The 25,907-nt window shown below is 41.8% G+C and overlaps 1 protein-coding gene across 1 annotated transcript in view; it reads left to right on the plus strand.

The window, feature by feature from the left end:
- The window catches only part of KIAA1217 (KIAA1217 ortholog), a 245,689-nt gene that overhangs the window by 175,440 nt on the left and 44,342 nt on the right, over nt 1-25,907 (plus strand). The window contains exon 6 of the mRNA XM_075143936.1: nt 17,496-18,328. Within this exon, the coding sequence (XP_075000037.1) occupies nt 17,496-18,328 (833 nt within the window). The remainder of the gene's footprint in view (nt 1-17,495; nt 18,329-25,907) is intronic.

Raw genomic sequence — 25,907 nt, forward strand, 5'->3', positions numbered from 1 at the left:
TTAATATGTGCTTTGGTGTATTGTATTTATTTTGCAAACATCGTTTGTGAGGAATATAACCGTGTAGATCCTATTGCCATACCAACATTTTAAGAGATATCTTTTTTTAATATATTTTCAAATGATGAGGATGGATTTTAAGTTTATATCAAGCTGGCCATTGAAAGAAAGTGTCATGTTCTTGATATTAAACTGTTCAAGGAACATGAGCTTGCCGCACCCATGCAGTAATCTTCCAGTTACTCTAAGAGGAGTGTCATAGGTTAGGTATCATAAACCAGTTACCTGGAAGCTCCCAGAGAGTTTCATCTGTGGAAACAGATCAACTTGCAACCACAATACATTTGTTTTAGTGGAATTTTTAGGGAGCGAGTTCTTTATTTCCCACTAACAGGCCTGTATTCAAGCTAGCCTGCCTTTCATGTTGAAGTTTGCTTAGAGCTTGCCCTGGAGCTGATGAAGTTACTTAATGACAACATATGATCCGTCTTGTGTGAAGTTCTTTTCAGCCCTTCATTAAATTTAGAAGTCTTATCTCTCACGTAAGTCTGGGGTTCTCAGGCAAAACTTTCACTGCCTTCATGCCTTCACTGGGAGCTTGCCCTGAATAAAAACATAAGGCTTGGATTTGAGTCCATTTTTATTGTCTACTAGTTTCTGGTTTTATTCTTATTCCACCTCTTTTTACATAATGTTTCCTTGTTCCAATTCTTTAGATGTTTTACTCTTTTTTTTTCACTGGCCTTGCTTTTAGTAGAACAATTTGCACTAATTTGGCTGTTTGTTTACTTGAAATTCCTAAGTAGCTGGCAGAGTCAGATGTTGCCAGAGCTCCCTAAACACATTGACAGATGATCAAAATGCTCATGGCTGTGACCTCCCTTTATTAGGAGGGGAGGTCCTCCTTTACCTCCTTTGTAAACCAAGTAGCTTATATGAATTGCTGGAGTCCCGTAAGGCAAAGTCCAACCAAGCTTTATGACTTCCAGTTAGCTTTCTGAATGAGCTGTCGCTCGAACAGGGGTTGAAAATCACTTTGTGGAGGTGGATGTTTTGACACCACCTAGAACCCAAGTAAAGTTAGAAGCTATGTTTCTTCTTCTGCAAACCTGCCATTCGCTCGTCATTTGGGACCTTAGCTGTCCCAACAAGTTTTTCACAAATCCAAAAGGTGATACTTCATGACCATGACCCAAATTCTCTGCCTTCCACTGAGTCTTCATTTCAGTATATTATTAGTTACCTGCCTTGAGATAAGTCTAATGAATACTAAAGAGAATTAGTTCTGTCCCCATCTTGCTTTTAACAAAGAGGAGTTAATCAGTACCTGGTGTCTAAGAGAACACAGCTACGTATCTGAGGACCTTGATTCTTCTCCATGTCGGATCATACTTTTTCTAATAAGGGCTCTGGAAAACTAATCAGACTTCTGAAAATATGAGCAGTAAAAATATCTTTTCTTGGATACATGTAAGATCTGGGGTTAAAAAAAGCCTCAGTTGGCAAAAGCAAGACAGTTGCAAATATCAGCAGGCAACAGGACTCCATGAGAAGTGATGTGATGCTGAAATTATTTTTTGTGTGAATATATGCCTTTCTTACATCAGTTGCAAATTATAACTCCATGTGACTAAGTGAAAAGACCGAAAGGGTGTGTTGGGTAAAGGGCTAGTCCCTCAGTCACTTAATATTTACTATAGATAGTTTGACCTTAGGTTGTTTACTTCAGCATGTTGACCAGTTTGTATATTTTTTTGGATAGAAGGAAGTAAAATGAAAAGAAAAGGTAGGACTCAAACAGTATAGGAAGAAGTTTGTGATCTAAGACGACTCTTAATTGAGGCACTGATAGCACCTCTAATGTTGCAAAAGATGTGTTTTCAACTGCAAATACTGCTGGGCCTTACAGGTGTGAGATGCAGTGCAGCTTAGACACTTACATTGTAAAGTTGAGGTGTATATATATGACCATTTCTCCTGCCGAAAGCACTGACTCCAAAACTCAGTGCAGCAACTTATTTCTTCTGATTTGCTATGTCCTTATATTGGAAGAAACAGCTGGCTACAGGTGTAAATATGCTGCTTAGGTCTTTTAACTATCAATCAGCTCTGTTTTATAACATTTTTATATTATTTACGTCCTAACCTATTCTATATAGCTGCAATAGAAATTGTGTTTTGACTCAGTTGTTTGGTAATGCCGGATGAGACCAAGGGTTATGCTTTCCTTTATGTTCATTTAACCATATCAACTTGTTCAGTTTTATTTGGCCTCAGTGCAGTGAGAAGAGATACAAATATGGAACAAAAATAAGAGCTGAGTCGTTAGCACAGCGAGTCAGAAAGCCATGCATTTATTTTGATTTATGAGTGCAGTTACTAACAGTATTTCTTTTTTTAAAGAGCAGAAATCTGATATACAGCATATTTAAACCAAATAAAAATGCTGATCTGTACCAGAACTGTACGTGTTTGAAACTATTCCTTTTTTGGAAAAAAAACCGGGATGACTCCATCAGTTCAGTGGTGCCCTGAGGAAGTGCTGAAATTGAGACTGGTCTGAAGGGTTTGGCTCCCTGCCTTGGTGGTGGCTGTCTATGTTATGTACATGATGTGCTTGATCTCTTCAAGGAGAATGGGGAGGGGGGGAGGAAATGCTTGCTGCATCTTCATGAATTACATGACTCCTGTTTGTTCTCAGAAAATTCTACCTAAAAAGCAGCTGTGGAAAAGCAAAAGAAACGAACAGTTGGTTTGAAAGCAAAAGAAACAGTTGGTTTGAATGCAGCACTAGTTATGAGGGATGTCATAATGTTAACTTAAGAAAAAAAAAATCAGTAACAGCTTTTATATGTTCAGTCCAAACAGTCTGATAGCTTATGGGATGGGTGGGCCATGCTATACTGATGAGATAAATGTGGATATTGGCAAACCAATGATGTAATTATGTAAATCCGACCTTTTTAGGATAGAAATGTGTTATGTTTCAGTGTGTTTATATTTTTGTCATTTGTGATAACACCCTGAAAAATCTTGGCTGAAATGCCAAGAGGTTTCTTAGTGTACTCACCACGCTATTCTCTCTGGAAAGTACACTAAGGAAGCATAGGAAAATCAAGCATGAGAGATTTATTAACTTCTGTCTGCTTAATTGGATAATTTTAACAATTTTTTTTTAACTCTCAGATTCCATTTGTTTGTAGGAAATGAAATACACTCGTAAATATGCAGAAATGAGTGCCTGCTAGGTTCACTGATCTAGATGTTTGTGTTGCCGAACAGGAATAAATTAATGCAGACTGGTAGCAGGGAGATAGCTCAAACAATGAAGTGTTGCTGGGGGAATAAACCTCCACATAGAGGCTCTGTGTTTTCAGTCAGGCCAATGCAAAACGTGCTGCATCTCATGCATCAATTTGCTCAGATTGCCTAAAGCGTGGCTAGACTGGAAGCCCTCATGGGGCTGCTCTGGGTCAGGCTCTACATGGCCTTGTGCTCCCTTCCCTTCCAGAGTTCACCCTGTGTGTCGCCAGAGTTGTCTCATTGACAGCTGATCTGTGACAATGTCAACTAGGGAGTGACAACAGGTTCAGTACAGGTGTAACCAGGCTAGTCCAAATATAGAGCCTGCTCCTCTACCTAGATTTAAGCTGATGCATGTTGTAAGTTCAACATTTTATGGCATGAAGTGTAATATTGATTTCTCCTTATCTTTCTGTTGGATTCTTGTTTTACACCTGATAAAAGGTGGTCTTAGTCTGGGAATGGGAAGGGCCGTTGGACATTATGATGGCCAAAGAGCTCTTGATGCGCAGGTGTGCTTGGGGTCATAAGTCTGTGTGGTCAGGGGGTTGATAACATGATGGAATTGATACGGGAAGAAGTTTTCTGAGAAGTAAGCACATGTGCATGCACACACATATGACATGTGTCGCCATTTGTCAGAGCTTGGTGGTGATTTCATCAAACCAGAATTTCTGTTGTCCCCCACTAATGACCAGACGTGTACAAAGGGCAACAGCCACCTCAGCGTTATCTCTCAGCACTCAGTCCCACTGCACGTCGAGTCTTGGAGAGACTGCACTAAGGCCTGACTTGTAGACAGCTGTTATTTTCTGCGATGTCTGAAGGAGATGAAGCTGTTTTAAACCTTATCTACATCTTCAGTGGGAATGGATGAACTAAGTGCTAGGTTTCAAAAGCCATTTGTAGTTTTAAAGTGCATCTCGAATATCTTTGCTTTGAGTATGAGAGTGGATTGCAAAGGCAAGTGACGGTCATAGCTTCTTTGCCCATGTCCTCAAGCACTCATGGGTCCCTCCACCTGGAGTGCTCTGCTCACTTCTTCCCTAAAAAGCACCCTCATGTTCTGACCACCGCTGCCAAAAACCCCACAAAACCTCAGAATATTAACCCAAATGAAAGAAGTTTATGTTGGATGTATTTTCTTCTTTCTCTTCCCTCTTCTCCTTCCTTTCTTCCTCTCTCCCTCTCCCTCCCATGCCTGCTATGCTAGGCTACAGCATTGTAATAACAAGAACTAATGCAAAATCTTCTAGCCTTGAAGAAAATTTGCATTAGTTCATGTTTTTCCACTCTCATTCTGCTTTCTCATTCTTTCATTGAATTTTTTGTTGAATTTTCCTTCATATGCTAAAGTCTCTCTAACTCCTTTTTTTCTCCCCTCCTAGCTTAAGTCTCCTATTTTCGTTTCTTTGTTATTTATTATCCCTTTCTTGTTTCCCTATTTAGTTCTTAACACTCCATCTCCAGTATTACTCTCTTTCATCTCTGGCCTCTTTCACAAACTCCTATTACTGTCCTTCACCCTGTCTCATTCCCTTTTTGTTTTCTCTTTTTCTCTCTTTCTTCTGTAGTTTTACACTCAAAATTCCCTATTACCTTCCCATATAGTTCTTCTTTACCTACTCTATCTCTTCCCAGTGTCATAGAATCATAGAATCATTTAGGTAGGAAAAGACCTTTAAGATCATCGAGTCCAAGTCATGAGTTATGTATTAGTTAAATGTTTGCAGCATATGACTTTGCTATTTTTTATTAATATTTCTGCATTACATATGGACAAAGCAGGAAAAATTTCATGCTACAAACTCAGTCTGCTACATTTAGGCTTTAAAAAGTTTAGGCATAAGTAAATGTGCTAATGGTAGGACAGAGGAAGAGGAGAATGAAAAGTGGAGGTGCTTCTATATTGGTCTGTTGGTAAATAAATAATGTTTATTACCAGCTTCAGGCTAGAGACACTTAATTCTTAGCTCAATCAAAAGGGAACCACAGGCCTGGTTGGATCCACCAAGGTGGATCACAGCAAAGTCCATTGCAAGCAGCAGCTGGAATGAAGCTGCCATTATCCCTTCTAGTTATAGTATCTCAGCTTGGCTTATAAAGAAGAAAAAAACGGAAAAAAAAAAGGATGAAAAACAGAGCAGAGAGTGAGCTAAATGAAAAGACATATGGGCAGGCTCACTATAGAGAATTAGGAAAAAAGTCTAATCCTTATAAGTTTAGGGTAGAAATTGCCGCCCACTGCAGTCAGGGACGAGAGGTGGGGAGCGCCAGAGGCCAGCTTGTCCCACCCAGTGGCGAGGGACTGAGCTGACTCTGGAGGGTGCCTGGCTGACTGTCTTTTAATGCAACATTAGGTGAGACAAATCCTCAATACAGAACAACTAAGAGTGCCGTCTTAACTTTTGAGAGGTGCTTAATGCGTATATGTCTGCGATACATACTGTGATACTTTCCTATAGCTAGGAAAATGTCTTTGTTTAAATCAGTACAAAAATGAGGGGGAAGCATGAGGTTTAAATTACAGGGTAGAGAGACAGACTGCAGACCTGACGTAATAGTTCAGTTTTGCAGAACCTTCTTCATGCGACTCCAGTGAGAGTTGGCTATATTTGCTCTAGTAAACTTAAAATAAATTTTGAGAGGCTTATAGAGTTTCCAGCACAGGATTTCCCACTTCTACTTGCTTGCCTTTAATTTTTTAAATCCATGAAAATCTAAAATTCCTGATTATGTTGATATGCCATCACCAAAGGATAGGCCAAAAATAGTACGCAAAACATATATGTATGTATCGTAATGTTAATATACATGTTACAGTGAAGCACTGTTCTCTTGGAGCTCAGATGCTCACTTGTGTGCTGGTTCAAAGGCTTCGTGTACAGGTTGCTCCGCACTGCAAGCACCAGCTGTTCTACCGAGTGTGCTTCTTTGCCAGCAGTGAAGCTGTAGAGCTGCCTGTCCGCTTTATAGTGGTTCATTCTAGCTATTAGTTATGTGCTCTGTGGTGTGGGAGGGCTTTTTGTTTATTTGTTTGCATTTTTTTTTTAAGAACTAAGGACTTTGGAATAAATATAAGAGAACTTCATGGTACTTGTGTCTACCCCAAGACATATCTGTTTCACTGCATGCCTTCAGAATCAGTAAAGAGAGGGAATAACAAACAATATGTATGTTTAGGAGAAGGTAGTGTAGTCTGTACATAATCTCAAATCCAGTATGTGTCCGGCAGCCAGAACTGTTTTGGTCCCTCCCTGTTTGTTTAGCTTGGCCTCTCAAATTCAAAGAGCTTCTGTAGGATTTTCAGTCTCCAAGGAAAACCACACACATCCTTGTAGGTATAAATATGGGCAGTGGGCTGGAGAGCTGATGTGGGAAGGTTGAGGCCAATTTGAAAGAGTTATTCAGGGTCATGGAGAGCAGTGTGGAGTGCGGGGTGGCACCAGCACAGCCTGGCTGGGTGCTGCGGTGTGTGTCACCTCGGTGCCTTTGTGAAGGACAGCAACTTGGGGGTCTGTGTTCTGCTCCCCCATTTTTGCCATGGGGAAGCAGCTGAGACTGAGATCAGGGTTGGATATGACCACTTTTTTCTTCCTCTGCTGAATGTTTGGAGGCAAAGCTAGGGGTCGATCTCTCTCCTTTCATTGCAGAAAGTGGATAACCACACAGAGGTTTCTGTCATGGTGCTTGCCTAAGCAGAGGGAAGAAAGATGTTGATGGTGGTTCTCCAGCTGCCTTCAAGAGTCTTGTGTATCAGAGGCTGCAGATTTAGGAGAGCCTGCAGACAGCTCCATACATAGGTCTTTGTCCTCCTACACGATGGGTTTCTTGGATCAGAATCAGAAGCTGGGTGGGCTATAGGACTGGTGAGGTGGCATGACCCACCTCCAAAAAACCCAAACGCAACCTGAAAAAAACAGAAGAAGATAATGCTTCTTTAATAATAATACAGCTGTAAAAGCCATCATCAGCAAACTGTCTTCCCATTTGGATTCTGCTGGACTGAACTAACTTGTTGCATTTAAGCAAAACCCCATTGACTCCATCACAAGCTTTGCTCCAGAGTGCTGAGAACGAAACCAAGTCCTGAATTAGTGACAAGCAATCCAGCCTGTAAGTGCTTCCCTGTTTTCTGTCAAGGAAGTGGTTGTTTACAGCAGTACAAGGCATTAACTGCTTAATTATTTCCATCCATGAAAGTATTATTAAGGGAATAGGCACCAGAAGAGCTGTTATCAGAAACAGAAAGAACTTTGATCAGCAGTCAAGCAATAAGTTACGTCTATGCCACATGTGTATACCCCACAGTAGACTTCAGAATATTCTCTAGCTTTATAATTGTATATCTAACATTTTTTTCCACTTAAAAATGAGGGAAGCAAACAGAAAATAAATTAATGTGATGGGCAAATTGATGGAAAGGTCCAACAGACCAACGTTGTTAATGACGTAGAAGAAAGTAGGGTGAGTGGTGATTTAGCTCAGTGGTAACTTGGGCCTATCATTAACATAGACATTAACATCGATTTTAAAGTAATAAGCTAACCTAAACTTCCAGGCTTGATCTCAGTGATCTCAGGGTGTTGCGCCTCTTAGGGGCATGCCCTTTGTTTATACAGGGGGTTAAACTGAAAAGGAACTCTTCTTCTGTACAATATGTTATAAACAAATATATGGCAAGTAATTAAACATGGGATAATAAATGGCAAATTAGACAAGGCTTGAGGGCTCTGATAAAGTAATTGAAATGGAAAGTGATGCTTGAATGGTTTGTATGCATTGTTAGAACCTACAAATTAAATTACAGCCTTGGTAATGATATATCTGTGCCATATTTATAATGTTGTGCCTGATGTATTTTAAAATTAAAAGAAGATTCATTCCTCTCACGAAAAACTTTTCGTATGCATCAGACATACTTGAAGACTCTTGCATATAGTGCCAGAGGTATGGAGGACTAGTTATAGTATGTCTGATGTTCTGGGATGTACTTCATCATGCTAGAGTCCCATTACTGAAAATGTGCATCCTACTAATTTGCAATTCATTGCAGAGAAACTGCAGTGAAATATAGTGGTCTTTTTTATCCTGCATATTAGCATAATAATGTGATTTCTCACTGCAGGTTTGTTAGCCTGTAAGGAAGAACGTTGATGGAAGAACATACTCTGCAACTGTTGGAAAGCATGTGTGACATAAAAGTGTACTAGGATAATTTGCTTGTATTTTTCACTCTTGAGGTTTTTGAGTCTAGTTGGTCAGCAGACCTAAGCAGCTTTTTAACTAGGTCAAGTATATACATCCATTCATTAAAAGGGGATGCTTGACTGGTTAGTTAAACCTGCCAAATATAAACCAGATGCTTCAATGGTAAATACTGCTTTACTCCTATACTGCAAGAAACAAGCCTTGACTGATTAAATTTGAAATAAAAATAAATAGGTTTAACATTGTTTCTGTGCCATAACTTTATTATAGTTCTAGTGCAAATATTTAATAAAAATAATATTTTAAAATATTTTACAGTGAAACTGAAAGCTAAACATTTAAGACAAAATGAATTTTTTTTACATTTCTGAAAAGGCTGATTATATTACACTACATATAAATTTTGTGAAGTTCTGGTCAAGACCAATAATGGCATACAAATTTACAATGTACATTACAAATCAGAACACACAGCAGCTGTCTACAAAGCTGGAGGACTTCTCTGCTGTTGGGCTGGGTGTAGTAAGAGGAGGAACACCTGGATTTTTAGTTTTGGCTACCAGATCTGCTCTGATATTTGTCCTGTTACTTAAATGCTTTGTGTCAGATTGCCCTTTTGTAGCAGAAATGAATGATGCCTTCCTCACTAATGGCTGAGAGACTGAGAGCAGTGCTGTGAAACAGAGATGCTACTCCAGTAAGGTCCCATTATAACTGGTTCTTTATAATGATATTAGCTGATGGTCATGTGCTTAAATTTTTTGTATTTTGATTTGTTTGAATGCCAGTCATGATGATATAGACGATTTTTTACTTACATAAAACCAAGCAAAAAAACCCCCAAACCAACAGCAAAAAACCCAACCCCCCCAAACCAGAATGTAACTGCAGGACTGGGAAGTGCTCGTGTCATGAGATTTTCCCCTATGATATTTAAGTGCCATCTCCTTTAGACTGTGAATACTGTATTTTTAAGAAGACATTTTCTATATTCTGTCGTCTTTTGGGGTGAGGGGATGGAAGGGAGGGAAGCATCCTTTCTGTTCTAAATTTTTTTTTACATTTGCCTTCTCTATTGTCCCCTTGTTTTAAAAGAAAAAAACTAATCATAATGGCTAGTGTGGTGTGCTGCAGAGATAACAATGAGATTGATTTATAGGGGCCCCAAAGTTCAGGTTAGCCAAGCAGCTCAGGAGCCTGGTTAATGAGTAGACAGCTTCCTCCACGGGAGGGGCTTGCGCTTCCTTCTGCCAAATGCCACTACCAATCCGAGTATGTGAAAAGCTTCCAAGGTTTATAACTGCTGTATTTTTTTCTGGAATTGTATGTACTGGGTTTGCTAAATAATTGGAGGTCTTCACCTGTCGGGGAATTAATATGTGTGTGTTTCATATTGTTGGCTTTGAAATGCACTCCTTACCTAAACGGAGGTTACTCACTATTTTATTTATGGCTTTCCCCTTTGTGAGTCTCTCTTGTGCTTCATTCCATAATGTTAGTCTCTTTCTATACATCTTATAGGCACACATTAAAAAATGGTTGAGCGATTGAATCACATCGTGTTGCACAGTTTGTGACTGGGTGACATGCCAAGGAGGTTATTTAGTGACTAATTTCGAAGGGGAGGAGAAATTGCAGGCTTGTCATGTGGAACAGTACTTCAGTCTATCGAAGCAGCATTACTTACATGACCGGGTAAAGCAAGATGGCCTGGCCTTGTTGTGAGCAGAGGGAACAAGGAACATTTTTACTGTTTCCAAACCTTTTCCCAGAAGGCATGGATATACAAAATATTATACCATAGACTGAGGATTTAGATTCAAGGCTGAAAACAAAAAGTGCTTTATCAGAAGAAGTGGAACCAAATGTTCATCTCACTGCTGTAGCCATACAGGTGATTTCCTTAAGTAACAGTAAGTGGCTTTAATTATTTCAGAGCAAAAATCTTACCAAAGATTGTTTTGTTTGCCCACAGGTAACAATGTTGTCCAAGAGTGTAATAAGAATGCTACTGTTTTTAATTGTAGAAACAAATACTCAGAGTAGCATTGGGAGAGCTAAAGAAATTATGCCTGAAAGAGCAGACTGTGTAGGATTTGGTCTGAAACTCTCCTCTCTGCTTTTTTGCATGATCCATCTTCAGCAAGCACATTGACTTAAAGGCAAGGTGAAGCAATCAAACATTATTTTTGATATTACCATTAAATTTGTTTTGTGGTTAGCTTAGAATTTTATGGATCTGTTTTACATTCAGTAAAAAGTGAACTAGGTATTCTTTGTTTTCCCCATGGGAGCTTTAGAATATGGTATGAATTAAGTTTATATGTAGTCAGGGATATAAAAGGACATACTGAGACATGTAAAATACCTTGAAGTAAAACATTTGGATCGCTGTAGGGACTGGGTTCATGCACAAGTGTGCATTAAAGATATAAGTATGAAATAAGGGACAGTAATGTTAAGAATGTGTTTGATGCTCTGTGGCATGGAAAGGGAAGTGATGCTGTGGCTGACCTTCAAGCCAGTGTATGGGCCGTTACAATATGGTATCCTAAAAATTCTCCTCTTGAGGATGAAATAGTGCTTATGCCATAACCTTTGTGTACACCTGCACAGCTGGCAGAAAGGTATGGAGACTGGATGCTGCAGTGATATTGAGTAGTATGGTTACGACACCTAATTAAGGTTCACTCAGGATGCCTCCTTTCTGGAGGGTCGTGTTTATGTGCTCTAAATTCCACCTCCTAGGATAATGAACATAATCTTCTGGTTCTCCTATTTTGTTCATGTCAGCTTCGAGCCAGCTGAGCCTGGCAAAAAAAAGGCTGTGGACACAGAAACTGGACTTACCATCACAGGCTCGTCCTAAGAAACATCTTATATTGGCTGATTGCAGCATTGTCGATCAAGGGAAAGAAAAACCATAGAATTAAGAGCATAAATGGAAGAAGAAAGACCCAGTGATTCTCTTGCCATATCCATATATGTCCAATTAAGTATTTTGTTCTGGTGTAATCAGTCACTAGAAGAAGAAAATTACAGTTTCATAGATGTTCTGAGTTTTTAGCTCAACTCTTCTTTCACCGTAATACAGAGATTTTATAGCTGGGCATATACCAAAACTGTGCAAAAGGAGCTAAAGAACTGAAACCTAGATGCATGCTAAGAATGGGAAGTTAATTATAGTAAATGCTGAGATTTCTCAGGGGGGTTCTGCAACTCCTTGTCTGGAAAATTATCCAGGAAAAAACAATGGAAATATGTGGGACATGTTAAGAACAGCTAGCTGGGTCTTGGAGTTCCCCATTCATGGGAGGTTTGAACATTTGAAATCAGTTTTATTTTACCAGCATGTGGTTCCCATAATGAAAAACAATTGTGAACCCTGGCAGCTCCTAGAGCCTTGTACTGTGGGGCCAGACTCAGCTGAGGCCAGGTCTCCAACTTAGCCTAGGTCAGCTGTTTCATGGTGTGAACTGTCTCTTTTGGGCATCAGGGGGCCCATTCTTAGCCAAAATTGCCAAATAAACTTCTAGTCTGGAAGCACTGCAGAGGAGCTATGGACATTGAAACCCCTAGCATGTCTTACTACTCGGTGTAGAAGATCACCCCAAAACTACCAAGTACCCGCTCTGCTGAAGACACCATGGAAGAGCTAGGATCCCTACCCCAGGGCAGATCTGACCAAGTTGCCCCAGGTCTATGAATCCGGAAAGCCAAAGCTCTAGAGCACTCCAGGGATGTCTGATAAGAAATAATGTCAGTGTTTGACTGAAATCTGCTGGGTGGTTTTTTCCCAACTTTTGTCTTTACTAATGTTTTTACCAAATGTTTCAGCACTTTTGGATTAGCGATGTCTGCTGAAAGTATTTTTCATTGGAAAGTTCCTGACCAGAAAAAGCTAAAAATTCTGCTAATGTGTTTGCAGTTTTCAAGTATGGCATTGGGCAGCTGGAGGAATGCGCAGCTGCAGCCAGCCTGGCTTTTTTCTGTAATGACCCAATAGAATGGGGATATTTATAGGAATTAAAAGACATACTATGAGAAGGCAAGAACAGACAAGTGTGACAACCTCTCAGTGATGTCTGATAGCATAAAGATTTGGCTTCAGATAGATAGTCATGGTACAGACACTTTAAAAATTTCGTTTTCAGATTGTTTACCAATTCTGTAATTTTCAAGTGCACTATTTCTTATTGTAAACTATATTATTTTAGAAATACTAAAATCGTATGTGACAAGTTTTTTGCAAAAGGGGATTTGTGCTTTCAGCTGTCCAAACCCAACCTGAATGAAAGATCATTCATGACAGAAGTGGTATCATATAGTGCAACTACTGATTAAACTGAGGTTTTTGGACAACTAGTACAGTAAACCTGTCAATTTATTTTTATGGGGAAAGAACAAACTAATGGATAGTATTGTTGTTGGGTTTGGGGTTCTTCAATTAAGTCTTTCCTGATTAGAAAAGTGAAGGATTGCCTCACTTTTTAGAGGATTTTCTTCTGGTGAGCAATTGCCATAAAAGGTCTCTTTACAGACAGATGAATTTATCAGTATTGTATCAGTACTTTTTCATCAAAAACTCTCCAAGCTGTCGATAAAATCCTTTGCAGGTGTCCTCTGTTTACTGTTGGGTGAGCCAGCTTGAGGAGCAGAGGTGCAGTTTCCTCAGGGGAACGCAGGGTGTCAACGGGAGAGTAAGAAAAGTAATAGCTTCGCATGCCTGAGAGGTGATTAATGGAGTCTGCTGGGAACTCCGGGGTGTCTCCGAGAGGGTGCATGGATAAGCTCTATCTAGGAAACATGCTCCATGTAGGTATTTTGGCAGGCTGAAATCCTTGGGGCAAAGCCAGTTGCTGTGTTCTGTATTGACGTAGACGAGGCCTGGGAGAGCAATGGGAAGGGCTGCCAGGTCAGAAACTCTGGCCTACTTTTCCCTTTGCCCGTGTTTTGCTATGAGATGTTAGCAGATAATGGCGTGAGTCAGGCTGTACCTCTGGTATCCAGCTGTGTGGTGAGGTGAAGGGTTGGTGTGGTGCCGGTGAATCAGTGGTAGGCTTAGCGCTTAGTGCTAGCTGGCATTGCCCTGGTGTGCGTGCAGGCACGGCTCTGCATGCCGTGTCTGGTGTGTGCCACGGGTGCAAATGATGTGTTGAAGGCAACTGGAGAGACAGAAGTAAGGATGGTTTCTTCATTGTGAGATGCCCATGTGGGGACGGACCACAAGAGTGACCTATAAGATAGGACAGCTGTAACAAATTTAGAATAAAGATCAGCATAGTGTTGTATTAGTCCTGATGGTGGATGACAAGACAGACTGGATTGAACTGCAGAAATCACCAGCTGTTGAACCACTGAATGGCAGCTTGCTCTTTGCTATCCATAAGGCTTATGATACCACGACTCTGTCCTTCTTTCAGGGGAGCCATGCTATTCGAGAGGCCAGGAGCTGCCACAAGCTTTGTATTCTGCTGTATGCAGAGATGCTGGGTCTGCCCACCCTTTATGTGGGCTACCAGGAGCAAGGTTCTTTGTGAGGTCATCCATTTGGGTGGATGGATAGCTGGTTTGCTACCTTTCTGCATATAGTCATTTTCAAAATACAGCAAGTTATTCAGTATGCCAACTAGTTTTGAAATAAAGACCATAACTGGTTTTATATCGTGTTCATTCTTTAGTATATAGAAACAAGACATTTTTCAGTGTCTCTATTGCTCTGTTTTGAAAAAAAAATCCAAATCTGTATCTTACAGACTTAAGTGTTGTTAGACTGACCGAAAACTTCCACAGGAGATGTTTAAACATGGTGTGATCTTTTTTACTACAGAAAGTGAAAGATTCTTGGTGATGTCTTTTCCCCTCAAATGTTTTATACAGAAATTGTTGCTAGCCGTGTGCCATATTTTAACCTAAGGATTGACAAAACAAGTTTCTATTTCAAGGATGTAAAGTCTACAGGCAGTGAGAACAAGGAAGAACTATGTGCTAAAGAAAACCACGCCCTCGGGCAAACGTATTACATGGCTGCAGTTGAAAAGCACATGATCCTATGCTTGCACTAAAAAATGTTCCTTTTGCCCTCAAAGCAATTGGCTGTGATAGCACCTAGTATTTAGAAGCTCAGATAAGCCCAATATCCTCTTTCTCTGTCCCTGAGTCATGCAGTTGAAGTCCAAGAACATGTGGCTCAAGACAGCCTGCATATTAGAGTACGTGTTGTCATTGAGCAACATGGGGGTTTTGTGGTGGAGGGCAGGAAGAAGAAAAACGGCAGAGAGTGGGATATACATGAGAGGGAGCAGTGTGCCTTGAATATCACACAAAAGATGTATAGATGAGAAGCAAGAAGAGATCACCATTCACATTTTCGAAGTTGCCATTAGCAAAGAATATGGAGATTTTAGAGAAGAGAGAAAAGTGGAAAGAGAGAAATTATCGACCAGGTAGCAGAAGACACTGTAATCCAGCCGGTAAGGCTGCCTGGCTCCCGGTCACCAGCTCATGTCCCTGCCCAGCCCACATGCCCCGGTGCACCTGCCCTGGGCACCCTGGACTCTGGCTCCAACCGCTCTCCCCTTCTGCACACTCCACCCAGGGGCTGAGTCATGGCTTAAAATAGAAGGCGAACTGTTCGGGAAGGGGTTGTCTGCCCAGGCGTTTGTGCCCTGCTCAGACAATGGGGTCTGATTCAGGCTGTGTACTCCAAATGCTATTTTAAAGCAAAAGTAAATAGCATTATATACATCCGTACTCAGACACAGGATTTTGAGCGATAGCTCATATTTGAACTCCTCATTTCCATCTTGAAGTATGGCAATACGTTAAGGTGGAAAATAGGACTTTATCTTTGACAGATTTCTTTGACTTATGAGAAATGAATGAGCATATATAGGAATATGAAGTCCAGAAGTTAGGGGAAATTAAACCTGTTGCTTTCAAAGCTTCCCATGGAAATTTTCTTCTCTCTACAAGGTAACGCTGGAATTTTCCTCTCACTTCAACCCAGCGTGATCCCAGTGACTATGGTTTCTGTGCCAGATGCTATTGCATCTGTTGTAGCTTTAGCTGAAGCAACTAAACAGGGCATGGTATAGCTTGTACAGTAGAAACCAAGGAGGATTTTCTTTCTCTGGGCTCTTCTCTCATGCAAAACATCTATGGCTGCCTATCCCTGGAGGCATGATCCCAAAGCTGCTCAGAGTCAGTAGGAGTCTTTTTGTTCTGCTGGCCCAGGTCCAGTGTCTGAACATACAATACAGCTCAGTATGTTCCAGTGTTTCTTCAAGCCAATAGAAAACTACGTTGAATGGGCACCGATAATTTTATTAATACGGTTTAGTTATATTTTATTTTAAATTCCAGACTACAGTAGTTCTCTACAGTGCAAATGAAAAAATTATCCCATGTTCCCCTTTGGCTGGATGACTTTTGTCTGGCTCATTTATGACCCATCCCAGCGCGCTCCTTTGTTCTGTTACACTTATTTATTATTGCTGCTGCCACAATCAGGTTATCTTCTTTCTTCTTTCTGACACCTGATACTCCAGACTTTGATCTCTGGCCCTGGGGAATGTCATTTGTAATTTCCAAGTGCGGAGCCTGCTGTGATGAGAACAGATATTGTTTATATACTGCCATCGCAATTCCCTTACCAGTGGAAAAACCTGTGGTGGGGCAGGAATAGAATATAATTTCTTGCTTCATCAGCCGTGGATCACTGTAACTGCAATGAACCCAGTCATACTGTCAAAGCAAGGAGTGAGGGGGGAGAAAAATGGTGAATATTTCAGATCAGCAACTTCCACTGCACATTAGCATGTGCTGAGTAACTTCAGGAACATGTAGCTGGGCTTGGTAACACTCGGCTTTCTACAGTCCCTTGAAAATGGTAGGGAAGCTGAAGTTGCCAACACAAATTTTAGAAGCTGTGATTTTTTTCTTATGTAGTTGGTGGAACCCAGCTGACTCTTTCATCTTCCTGTTTCTCCACCTTACCCTAACGTACTAGAGCAGGCACATGCACTTGCTAGAGGGAGAATTTCTCCTGTGTCTGTCATTGACAGTGTTCAACTATCTAGTGAGGTCATTGCTGGGCAGAGTGAGATGCTACAGACTCAGAAGCCCACGTATTCATTGCAGTTTTTTGCCAAGGCCTCAGTTAACAAAGTGCTAATACGTTGGTATGGAAGTTTTGTCTTTCTTTTCCTTCCTTGCTTATTCCTTACTGCTGGCAGTTTCTGCTGCTGCTTACAAAGCTATCATAAAATATTTGGTGACTTTCTGAGTCCGCCACAAACTGTCTGAAGCTCTGTTATCTTTGCTTGCAATGAAGGAAACCCACAGCACATGTTTTATAGGGACTGTATTCGTGCAACTTGAGTGTCTTACAGTCAGTAAATATTTGTCTGTGTTGTTCTCTTACACACTGTGTATCCTTTGTGTAATAAAGGCCAAATCAAGTAGCCAAAAGGCTAAATCCTGCACTGAAGCAAGTGGCCAATTAGTTGTAATATTTATTTTTCTTGTCTAAGGACTTCAGGTCTGTTTGTGATGCCAGAATATCAGCATTTTCTTCCTGGTTTGGAACTCGTGAACTCTAGCCTGTGTGTTTGATCAATAAACTGTTTGAGTCTGTCACTGGCTACACGTACTTAGAACGCCTGGCACTGAAACCCCTAATTTCAGCTTCATAGCTGCGCATATCAGATTAGGGTAAGAAGGTATTTGTGTAAGTAAAAGCATTTTTAAAACTCTCATATTCCTTTAACGTGAAGCCCATTTTATTGCTGTTTATAGGTGTTATTTTCTTTAGGCACTGAGGTCCCAAAGTGTTTTATTTATGCAGATGACAAATTATTTGTCTTGAGCGTTTGGGTTTTTTCCCTTTATTTTCTGTAGATGTCAAGTCGTCACAACCCACATCATGTTTTGCTCATTCAGTAATTTTATATCTTATATGTTTTTCCTTTTCTTTCCAGATGCAGAGGGAAATTGCTTATACGGGCCGAGATGGCCCAAGTGCTTCCCGCCCCGGATCTGCCACGCACCCTCCGCACGCAATGCCCAGCTCTCCGCCCTCCACCCCGGTGCCCCACTCCATGCCTCCCTCTCCGTCCAGGATTCCCTACGGCGGGGGCCGGCCCATGGGTGTGCCAGGCAATGCCACCATTCCCAGGGACCGGCTCTCCAGCGTGCCAGCCTCACGCTCAATATCGCCCAGCCCAAGCGCCATTTTGGAGAGACGGGACGTGAAGCCAGATGAGGACATGAGTAACAAAAACCTTGCCCTGATCCGAAATGAAGGTCTGTACGGTGACCCCTACTTGTTTCACGAGGGGAGGATGAGTGTGGCTGCACCTCACTCCGGACACCCCCTCGATGTCCCCGATCACATTGTAGCCTACCATCGCGGTGCCATGAGGTCATCAAGCACTTACTGCAACCCCTCTATGCAGCCTGAAATGCTGGAGCAGTCCTTGTACAGACAAAAGTCACGGAAGTACCCGGAGAGCCACTTGCCCACTCTCGGCTCTAAAACGCCTCCCGCCTCACCCCACAGGGTGGCTGACATGAGAATGATCGATATTCATCCTCACCATAGCGCTCACATTCCCCCCCACACCATCCAGCCTGACAGGTCTTCCCCCAGCCGCCAGTCCTTCAAAAAGGAGCCGGGACCGCCTGTGTTTGTGGATGCGAAAGCACGGAGCGCCCTTGGCCTCCCGGGCATGGCCGAGGCGGTGCCCTCTTCAGTGGACAAGCAGGCTTTTGGCTATGGGTCACCTGCGATGCCCAAGGACAAGGAGACAAGGTAAGGCAGAGCCGGGGCTTAATTTATGCAAATGAGAAACATTCCTAATCTGCACATCTTGTGTCATTTAACACCCAGGGGACAATGTAATGTGTAGGAGGCTGCTGCACTGGGCTGCAGTGTTTATTAGCGTCTGTCAAGGTAGTTAGTAATTTAGAGGAGATGCGACACCACCCGTTATTAATCTGAAAGTATTGTCAACCCATGATGAATCTCTAGTTATTTTCATTTGTGTAAATTTCAGTCATTGGAAAAAATATAATAAAATAAAATTATTAACTAGGATTTTTCTTTCCAGACAAGCAGATCATGTTACAAGAACAAATGATGTTCTGTTCCTGCTAATAAGGGAATATATTTCACCCCCGTTAAGAATGACACTCTGATATTACAATTTTGGTTCTTTATGGAGTGGAGTTTTTCTCATCTAGTGTTAGGAAATGGGAAGAATTTATCATTACTGTCTTATCTCCTGTAAAACATGAATTTGCATAAAAATAGGACAGTTGTTTATAATAATGTTCCTCGGTGGAAACTGCTGAGAAGAGCAAGTCTGTCCCAGGGAAGAAATTGAAACACGAATGCTGTTTGCAATGATTTTTCCAGCATCACAAATAGTTGGTGACCTGGCTGTTGTTAACTTTTGTGCACTGACAATGATGACAATGATCTCTCCTGTCTTTTTAAGGACGATTTATGCAAAGGTCTGTGAAGGCTTCTCCTGCCATAGACCCTGCTCTAGGAGAGAAAAATCGTTATGCTGCCAGTCGGTTGCTGTGTATTTGTATGAGTTGCGCTAATCTCTAGCATATTGTTTGTGCTGTTAACTTTTATAGAGCTCTTTAGGGAAGTGGAGATGAATAGCTGGAAAATGCTGAGCTCACAGAGGCCAAAGGTAACTGCTGACTGCCTTAACCACTGCCTTAACCAAGATACAGAGCTTTGTATAGCCCCCAAACTTCCCTTCCACCTGAGCAACTTGCTCAACAATTAGTCGCCTCTGAGCACGCTTGGCCAGAAAAAAGAATGTGTTGTGAGGTCCATTGGTGGGGAGAAAATGGAGAACGGAAGAAAATCAGCCATCCACAAAAATTACAGGCTTATGGCTTGGTAGTTATGTTGACATAAGGGTGTGAGTTAGGGCATATTACAATCTAGGATCAGTGAAACCTGATTTGTATCTATTTATTTCCAAGAAAAAGATGCTGGTACCTGAAATTCCATTTCAAGGTTCTGTTATTACAACTAGGAAATAATTTGAACTATATTTGCCAATTCTAATCCAAGAGATAGCTTTCAGATCAAAAATTTTACAAGGTTCAAGGGGGTTGAAAATAAGGGAGGACACCAACAACTTTCCAGTCTGTGCAACTTTCTCTCTCCCCTCTGGGCATCTCATCTGTTCACTTAGCTACACAGACATGCATAAAGCTGTATATTTGTGAATATATAAAGAGCAACTATACAGATAGTTCTGCAGCTCCGTAAGGGGAGCTTTGTACCAGGAGTTTTAGTCCTGGTCCCAGAATATATTTACAATGATGAAAATAGCATTTGCATAATTACACTTCCAAATAAATACATGACCTTAAAATTCAGCATGGTGTTTATTAGCCACACAGCACTGAAACAATCATTCTGAAAGCTGCTCTTATGGGTTGTGGGTTTTTTAACCTTGAGAAAGTGTGACTTTTTAAAAAATAATTGTAAATACCAAAAGCAATTCATGCAAATTGATGTGTTTTCTAAGCACTGCAATATTAAGAATTGGGTTTGAGTTCTACAGGTATAATATGCTCTAAGCCTTGTTTTAGCTTTGTAATAATTTCATAAACCTTGAAAGCAAACACTGTTGAGATTGTACTAAACTAAACAAGGAGCACTAAGGATACCCAGACTGAGGTGCTCTTTTCCTGCTTCAGCAGAGGCTGAATTGTTACAAGGTTGTTATGAACACCTGAAAGGTGACGTATATAATGGCAGAAAATTGACAGAAAAATGACAGAAAATCCTGTACCTTCTTGTGTAGGACTTACCCACAAGCAGTACAGCTGGGCTTGCTTCTGTGAGGAAGAATATTTTGGGATTGGAGAGATGGGGCTGAATTCATCCTCTTCCAGGCACGGTAAAAATGAGGTGTAGGCTGCTCTGTCATGCACATTATCCATTTGCTGATGACTGTGCAAAGAGACTAAAAAACAGGCCACAGTAAGTGAGTGGTGTTGTGTTCAGTCAGATTGAGTATCTGTTAGCCTTGGAGATACTAAGGAGGGATGTCTTTTGCATTTGTACACTGTGACAAGAGAGACTCCCCGTCCTGGCTCATTCAGGAGCGGGTTGAGGACCCTGCAAACATCAAACCCATCATCTCAACACTGTTGTTCAGTCCCTAGTGGAATGTGCTGAGAACAAAGAAAACATCTTTTGTGCCATCTCTTTGCAGAAATCACCTTGAAGTAGCACTGTCGCAACCTCAGGACAATGCATAGTTGTTGTGGTTTAACACCAGCCGGCAACTAAGCATCACACAGCCACTCGCTCACTCCCCCCCAGTGGGATGGGAGAGAGAATTGGAAGAGTGAAAGTCAGAACACTTATGGGTTGAGATAAGAACAGTTTAATAATTGAAATATAATAATAATAATAACAACAACAACAATAATAGTAATGGAAAATAACAAAAAGAGAGGGAGAAAACCCAGGAAAAATAAGTGATGCAACTGCTCATGACCCGCCGACTGACACCCAGCCAGTCCCCGAGCAGCGATCGCTGCCCCCTGGTCAACTCCCCTCAGCTTATATACTAAGCATGATGTCATATGGTATGGAATATCCCTTTGGCCAGTTTGGGTTAGCTGTCCTGGCTATAATCCCTCCCAGCTTCTTGTGCACCTCCTTGCTGGCAGAGTATGGGAAGCTGAAAAGTCCTTGACTTAGTATAAACACTGCTTTGAAACAGCTAAAACATCAGTGTGTTATCACATTATTCTCACGCTAAATCCAAAACACAGCACTATACCAGTTACTAGGAAGAAAATTAACTCTATCCCAGCTGAAACCAGCTGAAACCAGGACAATAATTTAAGTCAGAGAAATGATTAAAATGGAGAGTGACAATGCCAGAAGTTTAACTGAATCTCTCTTTCCCTGTTAATTCTCCTTCAATGTTTCCAGTCCGGGGCTGAAGTGGGATATATATGTACTTTATCAGAATATGCTGGGTACTTATAGCAGATCAGACCTCTCATTGACTGTATCCTGGTTTTGTTGAAGAAAATGGGTCCATTACCTTTGGAATGTTAACTGCAGCAGATTTGGGTCTACAAAAGATGAAAACCAGTATTTCCGATCTCTTCTTTTGGAGTTTCTCATTTTAGTTTTGCATTGTGGAAGCCAGTCTTGTCAAGCCTGTTGTTTAAGCCAGAGTTGAGAGGGATTTAATTGCTTCATGTGATTCTTTCTTGCATCTGTTTTACCTCAGGTATTTTCAAGGCAGCTACTTCTGTGGTATAAAGCACAGAATAAATTCTCACAGTAATTAATTTACCAGAAGAGTTCCATATAAAGCTCTTTTACAACAACGAGAAGAAACAAGTTCATGGAGATTTAAAAAAAAAAAAAATTAGTATTCATATGCACAAAAATATTAGAAGTTGTAACAGGTTGCAGCAGTTCCTCTTTGAGGGGAATTTTAGCGAGTGAGCATGAATTGTTTAAACAGTGATTTACTATCATATTTTTGGATGGCCCATTTATGTAGCTTATGGTGGACAGTTCTGGAAGTTACTACAGGCAAAGCAAATGTTTAAATGTTGATAAATTGGAAAAGAAGCTATTTACCCAAAAGTGCATTAAATTAAATGCCATTTAACTTACATTCTTTGCATTTAAAAATTTAAAACACAAGTTGTGTTGCAAAATTCTAGGTCATTTGATAGTGCTGAATATGTATATAATAAATGCTGCTAGTCACTAAAATACAGTCCTTAAAAGAGCAAGATAGCTCTATACAACCTTTTTCCTCCAAAAGCATTTCAGGATTCTACTGTGGTTTCCTTTTGCCTGAATACAATATTCATCCTCTTTTTATGCCACATGTTAGTGAGAAAAGATGATGGAAGAATGTGGTTCACTGAGCAAAAAATGTGATCACGTTCACTGCTCATGGCTTGCAGTTAGAGACCAAAGCATAACGGCCATATGTAGGTTATTGGATATTGTTCCCATCACAAAAACACTTTATTGTTTGATACGTTAAAGTATGGATGGACTCTCTACGCATTAGGAAAAAATGGTCGTACTTTGTAAAGCCATGGACAGCGGGAGACTCCATCAGCAATGCACTGAGAAATGTATAAGAAAGGTGGACTTTGCAGATATACCCTCTCAGGCCCTTTCCACGGGGCCAAAATAGCATCTTCCTTTCTGAAAGATGTCGAATAACCAGACAGAAAAAGATGAATGCAGGTGACCAACAGAGGATGGAGGAAAGGTAAACTGTACTTCAGGTTCCTTCTGTTGGAGGAACTGTTTATAGGAAGATGCGATGCAGGCTCTTGGATGAGAGTTGTCAAATAGTATCACAGCTGGCAGTGCTTCAGAGCTTCCCTTTTCCCTTTAGCTTCAAGCTGTACAAAGTTTGAGTTTAACCTTATTCTTAGAAGATTGAAATATTCACCTGTGTGTATCTTTCCCTTGGGAGGAGAGCAGAGTACAGAAGAGTTCTGCTGCTCTTTGCTTCACATCTTTCCAGGATATCCACTCTGCTGTTTTGGGGAGACTTTGGAGTAAAGTCTGACCGTGCCACTTTCACTTGGTTCTAGGGAAGCCTTTGGGAAAGACAACCTACTCCTGTTTGCTTTTTTCTCCCAGTGAGATAAAAAAATTTCTAAAGAAATGTTTCTTTCATAGGGTAATATAGAAAGAAATTTATTTTTCCCTGCCTCTGACCCTCTTTTTGATTACTCTACAGACTTCATTCAGGGTTTAACTATAAAATATGAAGTCACAGAAAATCTTTCTCCAGGATAGCGTGCCAATTAGTTTGTGGTGTCGGAGTTAGTATTTGAGTACCTCTGTTATGGATGATGCGCTGCACAGCCTAGGGTCGGACAGGAACATGAATGAACAGTTACACAGCCCAGTTCTAGTTTGTGTCTGTACGAAGTATCTTCTCAGTGATGTGAATATTAAAGATGTTCCCAGGAAAGGGAAGGAACATGCAAGTCACGCTTAAATAGCATCACGGTGAGAAGTGGGTACCAGTTCAGCAATAAGCTGTACCTTGCTTGGGATTACTTCCAGTTAGTTGCAGTAGAGGGAATGGTATGAAACCTCCCTGAAGCTGTAAGGAAGAAATCTGGTGATGAACTCTGATGTCTCAGTGCACAGAGCCTGGAGAAGCAAGGGCTTGTTTTGCCTCTGCTGAATCCGGGGAGCGAGATGCTGAGGCAGGGCCCAAGTGCCTGGACGTACCCGGGGCTGGGGCTGTGGATCAGGCTGCTGGGAGAACGGGGCTGGTGAGCGGCTCGTGCCTGCTTTGCTGGACGAGGTCTGTGACGAGCCAAAGGCAAGTCTGACCGAGAGGCCTGTTAGAGCTGGGAGTTCGCTTCTGACCTTGCTCCCTCCTTTCCTCCCCCGCTGTGCTACCACCTCCGACTCTCCGGGCATTCACAGGAAAACAATGCGAAACAATGCCCTTCTGTGCTCAGGCTGATAAAACAGCCGTTTCTTTCCCAACTGCTGTAGAAGGGACCCTCCCTGCTCTTCCTGGGTGGTGGAGAGATGCAGATTTATCTGGGAAATTAATCTGGGAACAGAGACGGGGTTCGGCCTTCTCGTGCTACCACCGCCGGCAAAGAGGCACCACTGCGTTTTGTTCTGCCTGACCCTCTCTCCTCGTGCCCCGCGTTCCCGGCCCTGTCCACGGGGGCCCCCGCCTGCCCCATCCATGGGACCCCGGCCTGCCCGGCGCAAGAAGAGATGGTGGGGCAGGCTGCTCCCCCCACCTCCCCTCCCCACAGCAGGGAGCACAGCGAGAGGTAGAGAATATAATGTTGAGAACCGGCACGACAGTGCCGGCATCCCTGATAGACTCCGGCCTGGCAGAGGCTGAAGAAAGCATTCGTTTTCTCCCTCTGGAGCCGAGGTTGCTCCAGCCCTTCACAGGGAAGCCGGTGGGGAAGGGGGTGGCTGCGGAGCATGTCCCTGCTCCTCTGGGGCCGTGTGGGGGGCAGAAGGATCGGGCCATCGGCCCTCCAGCCACGTCAGCCCAGGGCAAGGCCCTGCCGCTGGGCCGGCCGCGTCCCTCCCTGCCCGCCCTGGAGCACGCTGCCTCCCACCGCCTTCAGTCAGACCGCCAGGTCTCCGAAAGTCAGGTCGTTTTATTAATGCCTAAAAGGCGCCTCCTTTCAGACACCTGTTTTTGAAATGTTTAGTGCTGATGGCCATAATGAGTCTGGGTATTACAGCGAAACAATCACAGGAGAAATCCTGCTTGTTTTTAACAGAGTAACTCCAGAGCACATGTAGATTCTTCACATTCTTAATGCTTTTACCATATGAAAAATAATGTGCTCTGTGCAATTGATTCCAGTATCTCATTCGTTTTTCATCATCTCCTATCTCTGGAACATCCCTCTCCCTCTTAACAACATATTTTCCTAGATTTCATGGCAAAGGACAAGATCAGCTTTGTGTTGCCATAATCTCTTTTGAAGCAGAAAATTGTTTCCAGATTATCATATGTGGGATGGAAAAAACATCATATTTATGAATTGGTAAAACAGATAGACTTCCAATTGAGTTCAGTTCCAGGACGGGTTTGTGATGATTATCTGGGAAAAAAAAATGTTTTCATTATTAAGTGTCAAAAATGCTGCATTAAAGTTTGTTAGAATATATTTATCCCAGGCTTTTAGTACTTGTTTTTGTTCCAAAGGTTACTGTAGCCTGAACCAGTTTCTTATTTTAAAACTTATAATAGTGGAAATTCTGTAACATATTTCTTGGTTTGAAATGAATTAGGTCAGATTCACTAGTCTTCTCATCCGTTCTCACCATTCAAACTATCTTTCAACATGAAGACAGAAAAGTAAGACACGCACGCTGTATTAAATCGCAGTAAGAACACGTCTGCCAGCTGGGGACTGACTGAGCATTCTCTTCTTCCCTCCTTGTGTCTGTTAGCATCTCATTACTTGTTTTGCTGCCCTGTTTTCTTAATGTCTGGGTGTCTCAGAGTCTCTCCTGGCTATGGTATCTGCATGCTATCCCAGCAAACCTCTATTTCATTCCCTGAGTGTGAATGAAATAATTAGCCTGGATAATCTGACTGGCTACAAGCTGGGCTCGTTACTCGCTTTGTATCATGTCAGCTTGCTTTTGCCTGTTATTGGGACCTACATTTGAGTTGATATGGTCCTTATTGATTGGCATTACTGCTTTGGCCACCAAATGGCAACTGGAGCTGGAGGTGGCCAGAGCTTGGCTGCTCCCACGTGCCCAGGATGCCGCAGCGGTGATGGATGGCCTTTGCAGCAGGCTGAGTCTGGGGCTGCATGGGTCTGTCCCATCTTCT

This window comes from Calonectris borealis, chromosome 2, assembly GCF_964195595.1.
Source record: "Calonectris borealis chromosome 2, bCalBor7.hap1.2, whole genome shotgun sequence".
Taxonomy (NCBI): Eukaryota; Metazoa; Chordata; class Aves; order Procellariiformes; family Procellariidae; genus Calonectris; species Calonectris borealis.